Here is a 16,861-nt window from a genome sequence, read left to right on the forward strand (position 1 = left end):
AAACGTACTTGATTATAGTGTGGCAACGTTCCGACTAGTCAATTGTCTGGGAGCCAGATCGCTATATCTGAAGAATAGCCCTAGCTTAGACGCAAAAAGGGTTCTTGGGATAATCTTAGGCTGGCGGTGCAGATTCGTATTCCGAAAGGTGGCAACACTCTGGATCCAATCACATGGGTCGGCTAATAAACCTGGTATACCTCTACATAGAAGTAGCCAAGACATTTCCAATATTCTGGTTGCTAGGGTAATCGCGTGGTATATCTAGCAATATCAGGAGTCTGTTCAGACCCGTCTAAACTGCAGCGGGCATTTAGTAGCAGAAAAGGCCAGACCCTCCTTGGATAGGCCAGCGTGACATGGGATACCGTGACTAAAGTGTATGGCCCAGAGAGGAAAGACAAGTTCGATGGATTACACCTATATAATTGATAGTTTCACGACAAACCGCAAGATGCAAGAATTAACCAAGTACACTGGGAATTTGACGAGATATCTGGCAGCTCTGAAAAACACATGTTTTGGTCGCGATTGAGAACACTATACGAAAGAATACTCTGAGATTCAAAATCGCATGCCTGTCTGATTCTCTGATCTGGATTCCTACTAAACTAAGGATAAAACGACAAACATCTAAAGCACAACTCCCACACTCATCAATCGTCTCTTTCGGTTGCCGATCCGAAACCTAGACGCAGCCACAACCTTCCAAACCCCAGATCCTCCGGATCTTGGTTCTCAAAGAGCTCTCCATAGGCACGACAGTACTCCCTCGAATACCGCAACGCACAGCCCACAACATTGGACATAGCTCCGTCCATGCTGGCCTCGTTCAAGAGTCTTGGAATGCGCGCAATATAATTCAACAATCCCAGGATGTGAATCACCTGAACGTTCAGATCGCCACTGGAGAGCGTCAACCCCAAATGATCATCGAAACTGGCCTTCCCCTTCACCTCCTGCACGTCCCAATACGATATCCCGTTAGAAATCAACACGTTGGAGTCAGTGCAATGCGGCTGATCTTCGTCGGCGTGCCATGGCGTGATTTCTATATTGAAATCGAGAAACGCGCTGTTTAATAGCACCGCAAACTTCTTTGTCTCGGGATTCTCCTCCAAGATGAACAAGTTCGGCCGGTACATGGAGCTTCCGCAGCCGCATTTGGTGAGATGAGCACGGGCAAACCCAATATAGAGCTTTCTGCTGGCCGGAAGCTGCGACTGGAGCTCCGCTGGAAGTGGCCAGAGCGTGGTGCCGCCCCTCATCTCCGATATCTTTACGTCTTCGAGGGTGTCTATGGCACTAACATCATCCTCCGTGAGGCGGGCGGTTCCTTGGACAAACTTGCACCAACCAGACTCCAAATCGCAGAGGAGAATCTCTAACGGGTTGATATTGTAGATGAACCGAACGTGGGTATCGCTAGGCTCAGCCGGATCAAAGAATGGTGTCCAATTCTTCTCACGCTTGAGGGGCTCGTAGCCATACACCCGAAACTTGATCAAAGTCTCGGTGAACGGAAAGTATGCGTGCAAAAGTCGCTTCCGGTCGTGCTCCTCGCTGATCATGTTGAACACCACCATAGGTTCCTCAAACCCCAAGGGGTTGCGCCGCGTGAGAATCCGTGGGTCCTCAGGGCCCAAGTACTTTTTGCCCTGTTCGCCGTTGAACGGAATAGGCAAGAGCTGTGGAAATGGCATGGGTGACTCGGGGATTGCTGAATCATACTGCGGAACCTCGAGGGTTCCCTTGACTTCGTTCCAGTCGGAGTCGTAAAGCTGTGCGTAGACGAAAGAGAATGTGCAATGGTGTTTGGAGCCCGTGGGAGAGAAGTAAACACGTGTGGTGTAGAAGTAAACTCCATAGTCGGCAAGCCACACCGACGCCCCGCCAAAGAAGTACCAGTGCTTTGAAATGTGGAACCCCTCGGCCTCGCCCTCGGGGTAGGTGATGAAGTCCTCAAAACCTGAGTTTGAGATTAACCTGGCGATTTCCGTAAGTGGTACCGTGAGGTGCTGGGCCTTGGTGACACTGAGATTTCCGGTGTATTCAAGGGACTCGCAGCTGTGTGGGGAGGAGTATGCATAATCGTATTCCTCAGAGCTCGGCTCTATATCCACTTTTTTTGACTCCTTCTCCTCCTTCGGTTTTCTGACCATTGTTCGCTTTATTTTCCGGGTGGCTTCGCGTGACTGCTTTGGATCTGGGTCAGCCGTTCCAGCTCTCACAAAAGACCTCACCTGGTACGCCAGAAAGTACTTCTTGCGGATGCTTTCGCCCATGGGGCGGTGGATTTTGCGATTGGCCTTTGCAGGATGAAACACCTCGCCGGGTAGGTCTGTTCCGAGGGTGTTTCCGAAGGTGCTTCCATGGGGCTTTCTGTGGTGTTTTTCACTGTACTGGCGAAGGATCTCATCCTTGTGTTTGCTGATCCTCGTGTTCTCAATGTTTTTCAAGTGGAGCATGAGCCCGCCGAGGAGGAGGATTGTGAGCACCTGCAAGATGCCAACACGGTACCTGCGAGATAACTTCATGTGGTAGCAATGGATAGTAGTTCTAATAAAGTGTAAGTTTGGTTAATCTCCGCAACGAGACTTTGACATGGCCGTGTATTCAAACGTCTTGTCCAATACGGTCGTGTGAGACGGAATTGACGCCGCACGGACAACACGGATAAGCGGGCTCATAGCTACCATAGTGCTACAATCGCACCTCGATCGGGAAATTATTGAACACTCCTTGAAATATATGGAATGTCGTAGCGGGTACGTGTAGTCCTTAGGTGTATCTCTATGGAGTGATTTTTTTTTGTTTTTTTTCGGCCGAATGCATAAGGGAGAATTCCCAAACTTTTTAACCGGTGTTTGAGCTAAACTTATCTTGAAAACCAAGGGGCATTTATCGTCGAGAGTCTACGGAAATTTAACCGGCCACACCGGACTGTGCCATGCATACTCATTCAACCATGCTACAGCTAGACCGCATTTAATAGTAAATTATCATAATAAACCATCCTCGTATGTTTTCTATGCGACGAATCTAGGAATATGACAATATTCAGAGGATGCGCCAACGGTTTAGCGGAGGCATCCTGGTAAAACCTTGACAATGTTACGCATATCCGCGCGGTACTGACACATACTCGGGGCCGACAACCTCCTTAGAGCAACTCCCCAATCTCGTCCTTCAACTCCTGCCAGGCACTCAAATTCTCCTCGCTCATGATCTGGATATTCCGACTGTTGCGCATCATGATCCTCAACCAGTCCTGCGCAATCAACGTGCACTCCTCGTCCAAGGTAACTGCCACATGCTCCGAAACCGCATTCACGTCTGCCTGGATCACCTGGATCAACCGCTTGAGGCTGTCCATCTCGTCATCCAATAGCTTGATCTTGCGGTGTGCCTCGGTCTGATCCTCCGAGGAATTTGTCGACACCAGCGAATGGGTGGATGAGTTGTCGCCATGGACACCAGAATCCACCGGACGGCTCGCCCGCTTGCCGCCAAAGACGGTGAACCAGCCGTTTCCATTGGCGCCTCTGCGATGGGACGTTTCGTATCGCTGGATGGCCTCTGCGATGCTTGGACTGAGCTCACTGCCCCGTAGCAACGCATCCTGGAGACGCTCATTCTGCTCCACCCGGCTTTCGATCTGCTTTTTGCTGTCAGCGTATCCCTGGTACTTCTTCTGGGTGAGCATGAGCTGGATCTGCTTGAGCTTGACAAAGTTTAGCAACTTGAGCAACTCCTGGGTTTTGGAACCGATGCTGATCTTCATGTGTTCGTGTAGCTGAAGCTGTTGCTGGTACTGGAACGCCTCCATGTGGAGAAAGTTCTTGTCGATGGTGGACCCAAACTTCTCAATCACCAAGGAGAGGTTGTGGTTGGCTTCGTCCTCGGCTTCTACGCTTTCGCGGAAGGTGGTAGACGACGATTCTACCGTTAAGGCGAAATTGTTCAAGTTTCCGCCCAATTCAATGTAGTTTTTGATCAACCGCTCGTAGAGGTTGTCTAGCTTCCCACTCACGGTGCCTAGCTCGCGCACGAGTCTGTGCGACTGGTGGAAGCGTTGCTCTAGCTGGGCGAATTTCACGTTATAAGCTTCGCCGTCCTTCGCTTTCGTATCCTGGAACTTGAAGGCATTGATCTGAGACACAAGCGGCAATGGGAGTAGTGAACGGATCCCCTCCGCTTCGGTGGGATTGATGGGGTTTGCGAGTAAATAAGACGTCGGAATCAATGTCATCGGCGGTGAATGGATTACCGCATCCCAATTACTCTCTGAGGGATCGAGAAACTTGATGAATAGCTCGCAGTGCTTGAGGGGACGATACACAGGGTTGCCGATGATTTCCACCAAAAAGTCGGTCAAATAGCGTTTGCGGTACTCGATGATTGAAAGGTTGATTTTTGAATGCAGCGTGTTGTTTCCCCCAAGAATGTAGTTCATAAACGAGTGCTTTTCCGGGATCGTGGGCACGTATCTGGTCGGGTAGAGGCGACAAAGCGCGTCGCGCAAGGAGCTGAACTCGCTGTACCGTCTCTGCACCACAAATTGGCCATAGTTCAAGTCTATTGTGTAGTAGATGACATTTGAGACGAGCGACTGGCGCGGAGCGTGCGGGTTTGACGCCTGTGAGTACGCCGAAAACCGCCCCGTGTGGGCTATTTGCACCGGCACCGAGTCCTGTCCGATGAGCGAACGGAGCCCATCCGAGATGTCGAGGTTTTGCGAGATAAACATTGAGTTTTCCACAAGCTCTGTTTGCTGAGGTTTTATACCGGCAGCGTTAACGGCATGGGAGCTCTGCTGGTCATGGCTCACAAGCATCGACGCTTCATCGCTATAGTCGGACCCAACCTCGGAGGAACCCCCAACTGGCTCCCCTGTCGATTCCTCCATAAATCCCTCGGTCGTGTCTTCTTGGATAGAGTACCCTGATTGGGGGTTGTTGTCATATTCGTCTGCAAAAAAGCTGGTGTACAAGTCGGGTGGTGGGTGGCTAACCGGCGGCAAGGCCGAATCTTCGGGTGTAGCGGGGCGGTCATACGGGCTGGTGCTCCTGACGAAAGGGTTTTCCAGGACTTCCATAATGAGCTTATAGAGGTTTTAAAGAGAGACCGGTGCGATTGTGGGGGTATAGTAGACTGGGGCAAATTAAACTGCGGGCGATAACAGTGGCCACCTGGAAGGCGCAGGATACCGCATTAGGCGACACATGCAGTTCCTCTTCTGGCGAGGAAATCGTCGAAGCAGGTAAGCAAATTCATCGAGAGTAATTAACGGTATGTCACTCCGCCTGGTTAATTTGAACCTTGCCTCTTTTATCCCTCAACTATAACACGTAGTTCACCCTTTCTGCATTGCATATGGCTTGTTATCAATTAAAGTGAAACGTTCAGTTATGACTAGACCTTAGCTTTGGGCCTAACCCCAGTCGTTATCACAAATTCAAAATAATTTCTCCTATATTGACTGCCTGAGCAGGCTTTTTCGGAACTAAAAGCAATCCAGGCATAATGGCCGAGTGGTTAAGGCGAAAGACTTGAATTACTCAGTTATCTTTTGGGCTCTGCCCGCGCAGGTTCGAACCCTGCTTATGTCGTTTTTTTTGACCGGTAAAAGCCTGTATTTATTTCTAGACGCATCCCAAGTGGTTGCTACGATTTTGCATTGTTGCCAAAATACAGTTGGTCGTATACGTTTACATCAACTCTCTGAGCTGTCACTCCACCATGGCACAGAGCAATGGATTATCCTGCAATTGATTATCCTGCACTTAATCAGCCGCAGTTGGAGATTAAGCTTTGCCACAGAATACAATACTGGCCAATGGCACTGGGGCAAGCCCAGCAATAATTGAAGCGGGTAAACGCCACCGAACTGGATCTTGTATTATGGCTCCCATAGTTATTTTTTTCCAAGGGGGCTTCTCAGCCGTGTGCACGTAGTGTCTTCTAGCGTGTCTTGTTCGGTAGCCACACGCACTAGTACCTTGCTGTCTATCAGATATTCTCTGGAACTTCTACCGCGTTCTATCCGGGTAACCTGCGATGCCTCCGTCGGCACGTCTCACACTATGATTCAGGTCCCTGGCATGGCAGAATCCGTTACCAGTTCTCCATAAAATAATCCATCGGAGGCTATTTCCAAGACCCTTCTTTAACCATACACACATATACATATCATGTCTAATAACGATTGGGATTCTGTTACCATTATTGGTAGAAACGCTAGAGTCGGTGGCGGTGGTCCACGTCAGACCGTTGCCAGAACTGCTGGTGAGATCAACGCCGCCAGAAGAACCGGTGGCGTTGTCTCCGTTGACAAGAAGTACAGCACCGGTAACACCAAGGGTGATCCAGAAGGCCAGAGATTGACCAAGATTGACAGAGAAAACGAGGTTGCCCCACCAAAGAAGGTTGACCAGTCTGTTGGTAAGGCCATTGCCCAGGGTAGACAGGAAAAGAAGATGACGCAGAAGGACTTGGCCACCAAAATTAACGAAAAGCCAAACGTCATTAACGACTACGAAGCCGGTAGAGCCGTTCCCAACCAACAGTTGTTGGGGAAGATGGAGAGAGCCTTGGGGGTCAAGTTGAGAGGTAAGGGCATCGGTGAGCCATTGCACGCTAAGAAGTAAACAGCATACCCTTATACATTTGTTTATTACGAAATCTTTTAACGCCTTCTTGACGAATCTATATCACAATTGATAGTTTGTAGAGCTAGGCGACTTTACCCAAAGCGTAGACCCATGGGAGTATTTACTGTGTCTAATTTGAGGGGTATCTAATTTGTAAACCATCTGGCTGGTCAATCTGAAATGCGGAGCAAATCCATACAGAGTTTTACTTTCAAGGCCAAGTCTGGTTTTCGAATGTAGATGCATTTTGGTGGCAAAACCTATTTCACCTTAGATCGGATACCCCAGGCGTTGTTATTGCCCTTCAATATCCATGTGAGTTCTGGCCAATCTCCGAATATAGCTCATACGGAAGGAGTACCCTATTAACTAAAAGGCTATAGTATATAGTTGGCACTGGTCTAGGAAGATCGCTTGTGAGAGGAGCCTCCACCCATTCTGCCGCACGTTTCTTTTTCTTTAAACATTTTTCGGGACTAGTACGCAGGATGCAAAGCCTCTGGCGCCAGATCTAGTGCTGGCTCGTTCTGCTTTATGGATAACCTTTTCTGGTTCTTCTCACCTCCGGTCCACCTCTATCCGCATTTGCTCTCCCGATTGATAAAATGGCCTACGTTCAAGTCGACTTAGGCGTCACTGCTGAAACCACCTATTCGGTTGCAGACAAGCAGTTGAAGCTCAACACCCAGGCTGACATCCAGCCTTATTTGGATGAGTTGCTCAAGGTCTCTCCGTTGAAGAAGATTGACTTCTCCGGTAATACCATCGGCATTGAAGCCTCCAAGGCTTTGGCTGACGCCATCAAGGCGTCCAACTCCGAGTTAGTTGAGGTTAACTTTGCGGACTTTTTTACTGGCAGATTAAACACTGAAATCCCGCGGTCCTTGGAGTACTTGTTGCCAGCGTTATTGACCTGTGACAAGTTGTCGCTTGTGAACTTGTGCGACAATGCGTTTGGCTTACAGACCATTGACCCAATAGAGGATTACCTCGCCAAGGCCGTTTCCTTGGAACATGTGATCTTGTCCAACAACGGTATGGGGCCATTCGCTGGTGCCCGAATCGGAAAGTGTTTGTTCAAGATGGCGCAGGCCAAGAAGGGCAGCAAGACCGCATGTCCAAAGTCCTTGAAGACCTTCATCTGCGGCAGAAACAGATTGGAGAACGGCTCCATCTCCTACCTTGCCATTGGGTTAAGAGCCCACCAGGAGTTGGAAGTGGTTAAATTGTATCAGAACGGCATCAGACCACAGGGGCTCAAGAAATTGATCAATGGCGCCTTGTCCCAGATCAAGACCTTGCAGGTTGTCGATTTACAAGACAACACCTTGACCAGCTCTGCCTCTCAGGTTTTAGCCAACAGTTTGCACCTCTGGGCCGCCACTTTGAAGGAATTGAACGTTAATGATTGTTTGATGAACCCGGCCGGGTCTCTTTCTGTCGTGCAAGCGTTGGCCAAGACTGAGTTCCCACGGTTGGAGACTTTGAAGTTGCAGTACAATGAATTGGACGCCAAGGCGTTGGCGTTGGTTCCATCCATCATCCAGAAGAACTTGCCAGTCTTGCAGGGTTTGGAGTTGAATGGTAACCGATTCGAGGAAGACTCCGAGATTGTGGAAGCGATTACTGCGATCTTTGAAGAAAGAGGCTCTGGCGAGTTGGACGATTTGGACGATTTGGAAGAACTTGACAGTGAGGAGGAGGAAGAAGAGGAGGAAGGTAGTGATGCTGATGAGGAGGATGATGAGGGTGACTTGGATCAGTTGGAGAAGGAATTGTTGGGTGTTCCAGAAGAGGCCGACGCGTCTGTCGACGACATTGCTGCTGAACTTGAAAAGACCAGCATCTAGGTTATATATTTGGTGTTATGGTAATTCGATATTTTGATAATACTGGCGAGTGCGTAGCTCGAGCTGAGGTTTTGTCTTTGGCTGCTTAGGTTGAATTTTGCTTAATTGCTTAAGTTGAATTTTGCTTAAGCTAAGCTTAGCTTTAACTGCTAAGTTGAAATGTTGAGGTAAGAACTTCATGAAATAGTCTAGACTGTTTTACAAAGACAGTATAGATAATTGGCATACTAAAAGAATCTGAATGTAGAGATCGGCCAAGAATAACTACTAATCTGAGCTTAACGGTTGCTGAATTATGTATGTATCCTGAAAAATGAATATATAAACCTTTAGTATATAGATTAGAGTTTTTATTTGACTGAAATTTCCTAGCCTTATGATCCATCGCAACCAATACTCCTCTACAATAAATAAATAAATATATCCGATGGTTGCTACTCCGACACAACTCTAGTGGTCTCCTTCATTTCGTCAATAAGTTTATCCTTTTCTTTCCACGAGTTTTCCAACCATTTCTCCAACTTTTTTCTCTTTGTCGGGACTCGACTGAGCAACCGCGATTTTACGTGAACCCTGACGAGCAAATTGGATGGCTTTTTGGAAAAAATCTCAAGCAACGACGGAGGATCAAAGCTTTCCTCGTTGATAATCTCAAAACTCCCACCAGGTGCTTCCGTCTTCACAGTTCCAGATGCTTGTGCGGACGCCCCGAGTAAAGTGGAGGTTACCGGGAAACTTGAAAGAGCACCGGTTAGGAAACTCGGTGATTGTGCATCTGAAGCGGCATGGAGTATCCGCGGTCGATAATAAACAATCGTGACATCATAGTACTTGGAGAAAAGCGAATTGTTCATTTTGAGAGCACTCAAGGCATTGGCCAAGGCGGAAAACCGCGGATACAATAGATTTTGGAAGACAGGGGTGAAATACATCTCACTCTGCCGCTGCTGCAAATAGGCATCTTCCTTGGTCCAAATGTTGACTTCTGGGAACAAAATTACCCACTCCGGATGCGCGTTGGTGCTCACCTTGCTGAAGAGTTGGTTGCTGAGAGTATCGTCCAATTCCCAGTTCTCGTCGCTCTTGAGCATTTTGCCAAACACCCGCACACTCGGTATCTGCCATAAGGAAAACCAAGTAAAAAAGTTGATACGCGGCAATATAAGCGACTTAATGCTGCCCTGCTTGTTATCATATCCCTTCTGGGCGGTTACTCGGGCCACGTGCGCCATCACCAAGTGGTCAGCAAGAGAGGCATGGTTGCACACTATCAATGCCAGGTCAATTTCCATCTCATCTCCGGTAACGACAATCTTTACCTCATTCCTCATTAAAAAGTAAAGACAAAAGTCCCAGAATAATGCGGTTGTTTTATTCTTGAGCGATAAAACGCTGTGTTCGAAGGAAAAGACAAAGAACGAGGCATGGAAGGATATATACCTGTGCAAGAGCAAGCAATGTATAAGGAGGTAGATTGTACCGCACCCCCGTATTAATGCTCTGCTCGAGAGGTCTTCCAGTAACGGACAGAGGCCTAAATGCTCAAGTAGTTCCACCATATATTTCTGTTTGTGGCTGCACTTCCTGGAATTGAATATAATCTTTGGTACCTCGGATATATCAATTTAACGAACTAGGGGTTTATTGGCGGAATAATCGAAGGATATCAGACCTTCCCGCCCATGTACTAATAAAAACTTATGAGGAATATTATCTGAGAAGGAACAACGGGTATATACTCGCATTCATTTGTGTCTGTGTTAATCTTAAATGCAACATAGTCCATGAGATGCGGCACACGCGCGGCGGCCTGATCCATACATGCATATCGATGGCTAGGGTTTCAAGCGTTTGGAGGATCTGAGCGGGACAATAATGCTAAATATAGAATAAAACTCATGGGCGAACAATCCACCGGATATGGCCATTGGTTGTGATACGGTTGACCGGAAACTGGCTCCAAGATCTCCAGTGGTAGTGCGTAACCCGCCCGTGCCGGGTCCAACCTGTATAGAGCACGGAACATATTTGTATGGCATTTTTCACCCATCCTTCTTCTTCCTCAACCACCATGTATTTATCCAGACTTATTCCCTCCCGGATGGGAAGCAGGGTGCTCTCGGCCCGAATCGTTACTCCGGCTTTTCCGCGACTTTTTAGCTCCACCTCAAACACCGCCACCAAGCACTTCACAAACAGACAGCCGCTCACGAACCTCTTCCAAAGTTCAAAGCGCTGGTATGCTACCTTCAGGGATAATAGCTCGCATGGGATCCGAAGAGCACGCCGTGTAAAGGAACAGAGCGAAGGCCTGCGCTCCAACTTTAGTGGCGGCGCCGGAATTCCACCGTTCTGGCGCAATCCGCAGAACATGAAGACACTCAAACGGTGCGGAATCTTCACCGTCGGGTTCTGCTGTATCACCCACTTTGCCACTCCCTACGTGTATACCTATGTCCCTGGCTTTCTGTACTTCAAGTCACACCCGCAGTACGTTATTTACGCAATAATCGGGGCTAATCTTGCGGTGTTTGGAATGTGGCGCCTTCCGCTGTGCTACAGGATCTTGCAGCGATACTTTATCTTGGAGAAGGACCATATCGTGGCGCGTTCAGCCTTGTTAGGGAGCGCCTTTTCCCACCAGGACTTTTGGCACTTGGCAATGAACATGATGGCGTTGTATTCCTTTGGGCCCTCTTTGATCTCTTGGATCGGGGTGTCCCAGTTCACTGTCATGTATCTTAATAGCTGTGTGATATCCTCATTTGTGGCCGTGCTTTTGCCAATGATGGCCCGCAGCTCGTTACGCGTGGCGTCTTTAGGAGCTTCTGGTGCGATCTTCTCCGTGTTCGGCACCTTTGCTTACTTGTTCCCTACCGCTGGGATCAGTCTTCTCTTCTTCCCTATCCCTGGCGGTGCCTGGGTCGCCTTCATGGGTTCTATTGCTGTTAACGCTGCGGGCTTTTTCATGAGATGGGGCGCCATCGACTATGCCGCTCATCTCGGTGGTTCCTTGGCCGGGATCTACTATGGCTATGTCTGTCGTGAGCAGATCAAGGAGAAGTTGGAGAGAAGAAACAGACGCATGGGGCTCTTCTAAAGTACATAGAGTAGACAAGCACAAGATAAATCTTCCTGATACACCGAGTAGCTTTTAATGGAGTTGCAATTACCTGTAACTGGTCAATCCGTATGATACCTAAAAAGCAGTAGTAACTGTAACAAGCTTACCCGAGTACCAAGGATTAAAACTGATATCTCTCTACACCAGTGCCTCATAGTCACCAAGACCAAGGAAGCTCAAGATACCTTTAGTCAATTTCTACTTTTTTTTCTGGAAAAAGAATTATATACAATTATCGTTATTCATTAATCTATTGCTCGTCCTTGCCCAAACCGCCTCTGATGACATAGTTTGGCCCTGCCCGTATCTCTGCCATGTCCATAGGGCTCCAGCTGTCGTCCACCTCGCCCTTATCGTGGGCCTGTTTCTGTTCTGCCACCATCGCCTGTAACTCGGTATACCCCACCGCCTCCGGCTCGTGTCTCAAGATTCTGGCATAGCGTGGGTCTTTAAAAGTGGCAGCGGCCTCCGGCGGAAGCTGCACCGAGTGCAAGTGATCGAGGAAATTAATCTGGTTCTCGAGCGCCAGCAAAAGCAGTTCGGATTCCTGGGCGGAAATCTGGCTTGACAAGCCCGAAAGCTTCAACAATTTGTGCAAAAGCGGCTGTGTGACCTTGGTATCCTTCGTGCGCTTGAGGAATTCGGCGGACGACCAGGAAGGGGTAGCTAGCAACTGACGAATATCCTCGGCAGAGTTTAAAGCAGGGCCAACTCTCGCAGAGTAGCATCTGCGGAGTACCTTTAGTCCCATCATGTGTTTTTGATAGAGGAAGATGGGGGTGAGAAGCTTCCCTCCTCTGCCCAGGGTGCCTGAAATTTCCCCCCCCCCCCCCCACACACGATATTGGAGACAGACATCACGTGTAGGTCTTGTCTAAGCAGGAGAGATGCACCTCGAAGCATACTATCAGAAGGGCTAGCTCTATTATACAAATGGCAAAGTAAATACTAAAACTGGTCTGGCTGCTTTCCATTTAAGTTTATGAGAAAAGCAGTAAAGAGAATTTCAAGGCTAAATTGGATAGTTTCCCTTTATATGCTCACATCTGTATATCAACCAATCTAACCTATAAAGACAAACCTTAACACCAAGCCCTTATCCATATAGCCCTTATCTATATAACCCTTGAAAACCTTCCTGACAAATCTAGAGTCCAATGGTCAAACCAACTCCTTCAAGCCCATTTGGAAGGTGCTCATTCCTGGTAATTCCCGGGTCGTGCGTTGAACAATGGCCCTGGTGGTGACACGCCCGCTGCGGCCGGGTAGCTCATCGGAAAAGAAACCTTTGAAAAATAAAAATCTTCCTGTACGCATGAAAAAAAAAATCACAGTGAAAAATTCCTAACAAAAGGACCTTTATCTGCTTATTCCCAACTAACCATGAAGATCAAGAAGAAGAACACGTCCGGTAACGCAAAGAACTTTATCACCAGAACCCAGGCCGTCAAAAAGCTCCAGGTCTCGCTTGCCGACTTCCGTCGTCTCTGTATCTTCAAGGGGATCTATCCACGGGAGCCCCGCAACAAGAAGAAGGCCAACAAGGGCTCCACCGCGCCGGTAACCTTCTACTACACCAAGGACATCCAGTACTTGTTGCATGAGCCGGTTTTGGCCAAGTTCAGAGAACACAAGACCTTTGCGAAGAAGTTGCAGAAGGCCTTGGGCAGAGGTGAGGTTGGCGATGCCAAGAGATTGGACACCCACAGACCAAAGTACACCTTGGACCACGTCATCAAGGAGCGCTACCCGACCTTTTTGGATGCCGTCAGAGACATTGACGATGCCTTGAACATGTTGTTTTTGTTTGCAAACATGCCAGCCACCGACAGAATCTCCCACCGGGTCACCAAGGAGGCCGAGAAGTTGTGCAACCAATGGTCGGCCTACGTTGCCAGAGAGAGATTGGTCAGAAAGGTGTTTGTGTCCATCAAGGGTGTGTACTACCTGGCCACCGTCAAGGGCCAGGATGTGATGTGGTTGGTTCCGTTCAAGTTCCCACAGAACATCCCATCCGACGTTGATTTCAGAATCATGTTGACCTTCCTCGAATTCTACTCCACCTTATTGCATTTTGTCCTCTACAGATTGTACACCGGCTCTAACCTCATGTACCCTCCTAAGATCGACCAAAACAAGTTGAAGGGTATCGGTGGCTTATCCACCTACGTCTTGGAGTCTTCTGAGCAGGGCATCAACGGTTTGTTGCCGGCTGCTACCGCTTCCACCTCCACTGAGGAGACCAAGTTGTCTTCCAAGTCGCTTGCCAAGGCCTTGGCTGCCGACCAGCGGGAGGAGGACGCCCTGGAGGCTGAGGAAGAACAGGAGAACGTCGAAACCATTGAGTTGGACGAGTTCAAGAACCAGACCGGCGACAATTTGGCCCAGCCTTCCCAGCACGGCAACCCTACCGCCGTTTTATTCTCTGAGTTTGTCTTCTATGTCGGCCGTGAGGTTCCATTGGACATTTTGGAGTTTCTCGTGCTCGCGTGTGGCGGCCGCATCGTTTCTGAGGCCGCTTTGGATGAGCTCTTGATCGATGATGCCAACGCTTTGAACGACTTGGATCTTTCCGCCGTCACCCACCAGATCTGTGACAGACCAACCATCGCCAAGAGAGTGCCGGGCAGAACCTACGTCCAGCCACAATGGATCTTTGACTCGCTCAACAAGTCCACCTTGTTGAATGTTTCCCAGTACGCCCCGGGCGAGACCTTACCGCCACACTTGTCGCCATGGGGTGACGCCGGGATCTACGACCCAGAGGCACCAGTCGAGGCCAAGGACGAGGAATCCGAAGAGGAAGCTGAGGATGTCGAAGATGTTGAAGATGTTGAAGAATCTGAAGACGAAGACGAGGACTTGGTTGCCCAGAAGGAGTTGGAGTTGGAAGCCGCCGGTATCAAGTACTCCGAGACCCCAGAAGAGGCCAAGAAGGCGTCCAAAAAGAGAGCGCTCTCCGAGGCTGCCAAAGAAGAGAAGGAAACCAAGGAGGAGAAGGACTTGAAGATGATCATGATGACCAACAAGCAGAGAAAGTTGTACAAGAAGATGCAATACGGTATCGACAAGAAGGAAACCAGAGCCGAGGAGTTGACCGCCAAGAAGAGAAAGCTCCAGAAGGCCAAAGAGGATTTGAAGAAGCTCTAGGGTATTTTGTATTGCTTTTTTATCCTCTACTTTTGTATATTAATAATTAAGATCTCAGACAAACATGTAGGTTGAAATCTCTAATTGAAGTTGGCCAAATCATGGCACTGCGTGAAGGTGGTAGCTAAAGTTATGCATATTTGTACCATTTTTTATGGCAACTTTGAACCACCATATACGCTGTTTGGTTTTTGCAAGTTCCGAAAAACGTCAGCTCCGTTTAGTCTTTGATCTACTAAACCGCCATACCCCTACCCACTCTATACGAGCCTCGTATGTGTCCTGCAGCCTGTGATTTCCTGCACTCGTACCACAAACGACGAAAAGTCTGAATCAGATATATAAACCTCCAGCCACCTTTCGCCTTCAATTCCTCCATCCCACCCTCTTAGCCATGACATTACTCAACCCGGTTACTCACGAACGGGACTTTTCGGGCGTGCCTGGTGCCATCGGCATTACTCTTGGCTTGCCTACCCTCATCATCTGTTTCCACCTCATTTGCAACCCGTCTTACGTCGTGGAGGGCGTTTCGCTCGACATTGACGCGATCATCGCCCAGGTTCCACCGTTGAATGACCTTTTTTTCAATTACACCTGCTGGAAGGCGTATCTCGCGTGGTTTTTTACCTTGGTCGCCTTGGACAGACTCGTTCCAGGCAAGCATTTGCAGGGCGTGGAGTTGCGCGACGGAACCAAATTGCCATACAAGATCAACGGATTGGCAATGTCCGGGCTTCTCGGAGCGGTTCTTGCGGCCAGATGGGTCTCCACCGCAGGTGAAATGCCCGAATTGCAGTTCATCTACAACAACATCGCTCAGCTCACCGGAACGACCATCGTATTCTCATTCTTACTCGCAGTCTTTGTCCACGTCTGCTCGTACCTTCCATTGCGTGCTGCCAACGGGAAAAACACCAGAGAGCGGATTTTGGCGGTGGGCGGCAACACCGGCAACCAGATCTTTGACTGGTTCATCGGCCGCGAACTCAACCCGCGGATTGGTGCCTGGGACATCAAGCTCTTTTGCGAGTTGAGACCCGGCATGCTCCTCTGGCTTTTGATCAACCTTGCGTGTTTGCATCAACAGTACCACACAACTGGTCACGTAAACGACTCGCTTGTACTTGTAAACGCGCTCCAGGGATTCTACATCATCGACGGGGTGATTAACGAGGAAGGGGTGTTGACAATGATGGATATCACGACTGACGGCTTTGGCTTCATGTTGTCGTTCGGCGACTTGGCGTGGGTTCCGTGGGCCTATACCCTCCAGGCGCGCTACTTGGTGGTCAAGCCAATCCATTTGGGGGCAGTGAACGTGGCACTTATCGTCGCGTTGAAGGCGCTTGGGTACTACATCTTCCACTCGTCTAACCAGCAGAAGTCTGACTTCAGAAAGGGCAAGCTAGAATACATGGAGTCGATTAAAACAACCACCGGCTCTAAGTTGTTGTGCGACGGCTGGTGGAGTCTTTCCCAGCACGTAAACTACCTCGGTGACTGGTTGATGGCCTGGGCGTGGTGCTTGCCTACCGGGTTTGGGACCGTGTTTACGTACTTTTACGTGGTGTACTTTGGGGTTTTGTTGGTGCACAGACAGACGAGAGATGAGGCAAAGTGCCGGGCCAAATATGGAAAGGCCTGGGAGGCGTACGAAAAGAGGGTGCCGTATAAGATCATTCCGTACGTGTATTAGTCGGGCTGTGACAGCGACGAGATTCTGTAATTAGTTAAGCATATATAACCTTGGAGTGTGGTTATTCAATAGTACTTATTGCTGGAAATAACTGGCACAAGTAGGATACAAGTGCATAGTTTATATTTAATATGAAATGGCGCACGAGCTTTCTGAGATCGTCCCAATTAATGGCAACTCCAGATGTAGACATAATGTGCCATTTTACACAAGAGGAATACAAAAGTATAATGAAATTACACCTTGCGAAATTAGTAACAATATTAATTCCTTTTTTATTGATTAATCACGGTCTAGCGACCATATCCTGCTCTCTCAAAATCCATCTGGTTACCTCTGGCCCATCCTGCACCGTCGACGACCAACCTCAACTCCAAGTCGCGCA

General features: G+C 48.8%; 9 protein-coding genes and 1 non-coding gene across 10 annotated transcripts; 6 read left to right on the forward strand and 4 right to left on the reverse strand.

The window, feature by feature from the left end:
• Nucleotides 1-656: 656 nt before the first annotated feature.
• BABINDRAFT_34324 (glycosyltransferase family 91 protein) lies at nucleotides 657-2,162 on the reverse strand (the record flags this gene model as incomplete). Its single annotated transcript, XM_019131673.1, has 1 exon — nucleotides 657-2,162. One exon carries the CDS (start codon nucleotides 2,160-2,162, stop codon nucleotides 657-659), a length of 1,506 nt encoding a protein of 501 aa, XP_018986600.1.
• Nucleotides 2,163-2,777: 615 nt separating this feature from the next.
• On the reverse strand, nucleotides 2,778-5,191 carry BABINDRAFT_160644 (uncharacterized protein). The gene has a single exon (XM_019128356.1). It carries the CDS (start codon nucleotides 5,096-5,098, stop codon nucleotides 3,164-3,166), a length of 1,935 nt encoding a protein of 644 aa, XP_018986601.1. The 5' UTR covers nucleotides 5,099-5,191; the 3' UTR covers nucleotides 2,778-3,163.
• Nucleotides 5,192-5,520: 329 nt separating this feature from the next.
• Nucleotides 5,521-5,612, forward strand: BABINDRAFT_t111. Its single transcript has one exon. It is a non-coding gene; the product is annotated as a tRNA-Ser (tRNA).
• Nucleotides 5,613-5,933: 321 nt separating this feature from the next.
• Nucleotides 5,934-6,983, forward strand: MBF1 (Mbf1p). Its single transcript, XM_019128357.1, has one exon. The coding sequence runs from the start codon at nucleotides 6,195-6,197 to the stop codon at nucleotides 6,648-6,650; it is 456 nt and encodes a 151-aa protein (XP_018986602.1). The 5' UTR covers nucleotides 5,934-6,194; the 3' UTR covers nucleotides 6,651-6,983.
• A 275-nt stretch (nucleotides 6,984-7,258) lies between these two features.
• Nucleotides 7,259-8,503, forward strand: RNA1 (GTPase-activating protein; the record flags this gene model as incomplete). The annotated part of the gene is made up of 1 exon (XM_019131663.1): nucleotides 7,259-8,503. The coding sequence occupies one exon, from the start codon at nucleotides 7,259-7,261 to the stop codon at nucleotides 8,501-8,503; it is 1,245 nt and encodes a 414-aa protein (XP_018986603.1).
• Nucleotides 8,504-8,863: 360 nt separating this feature from the next.
• Nucleotides 8,864-10,180, reverse strand: BABINDRAFT_160646 (uncharacterized protein). The gene has a single exon (XM_019128358.1). The coding sequence runs from the start codon at nucleotides 9,832-9,834 to the stop codon at nucleotides 8,938-8,940; it is 897 nt and encodes a 298-aa protein (XP_018986604.1). The 5' UTR covers nucleotides 9,835-10,180; the 3' UTR covers nucleotides 8,864-8,937.
• Nucleotides 10,181-10,567: 387 nt separating this feature from the next.
• BABINDRAFT_160647 (rhomboid protease) lies at nucleotides 10,568-11,679 on the forward strand. Its single transcript, XM_019128359.1, has one exon. The coding sequence runs from the start codon at nucleotides 10,575-10,577 to the stop codon at nucleotides 11,601-11,603; it is 1,029 nt and encodes a 342-aa protein (XP_018986605.1). The 5' UTR covers nucleotides 10,568-10,574; the 3' UTR covers nucleotides 11,604-11,679.
• Nucleotides 11,680-11,848: 169 nt separating this feature from the next.
• Nucleotides 11,849-12,419, reverse strand: BABINDRAFT_160648 (glutamyl-tRNA(Gln) amidotransferase subunit F). The gene has a single exon (XM_019128360.1). The coding sequence runs from the start codon at nucleotides 12,379-12,381 to the stop codon at nucleotides 11,878-11,880; it is 504 nt and encodes a 167-aa protein (XP_018986606.1). The 5' UTR covers nucleotides 12,382-12,419; the 3' UTR covers nucleotides 11,849-11,877.
• Nucleotides 12,420-12,982: 563 nt separating this feature from the next.
• Nucleotides 12,983-14,840, forward strand: PES1 (mRNA-binding ribosome synthesis protein). Its single transcript, XM_019128361.1, has one exon. The coding sequence runs from the start codon at nucleotides 13,011-13,013 to the stop codon at nucleotides 14,775-14,777; it is 1,767 nt and encodes a 588-aa protein (XP_018986607.1). The 5' UTR covers nucleotides 12,983-13,010; the 3' UTR covers nucleotides 14,778-14,840.
• A 331-nt stretch (nucleotides 14,841-15,171) lies between these two features.
• On the forward strand, nucleotides 15,172-16,651 carry ERG24 (delta(14)-sterol reductase; the record flags this gene model as incomplete). Its single annotated transcript, XM_019130982.1, has 1 exon — nucleotides 15,172-16,651. The coding sequence occupies one exon, from the start codon at nucleotides 15,172-15,174 to the stop codon at nucleotides 16,474-16,476; it is 1,305 nt and encodes a 434-aa protein (XP_018986608.1). The 3' UTR covers nucleotides 16,477-16,651.
• Between the last annotated feature and the right edge of the window lie 210 nt (nucleotides 16,652-16,861).

The sequence above is a fragment of the Babjeviella inositovora genome (assembly GCF_001661335.1).
Source record: "Babjeviella inositovora NRRL Y-12698 unplaced genomic scaffold BABINscaffold_3, whole genome shotgun sequence".
Classification (NCBI taxonomy): Eukaryota; Fungi; Ascomycota; class Pichiomycetes; order Serinales; genus Babjeviella; species Babjeviella inositovora.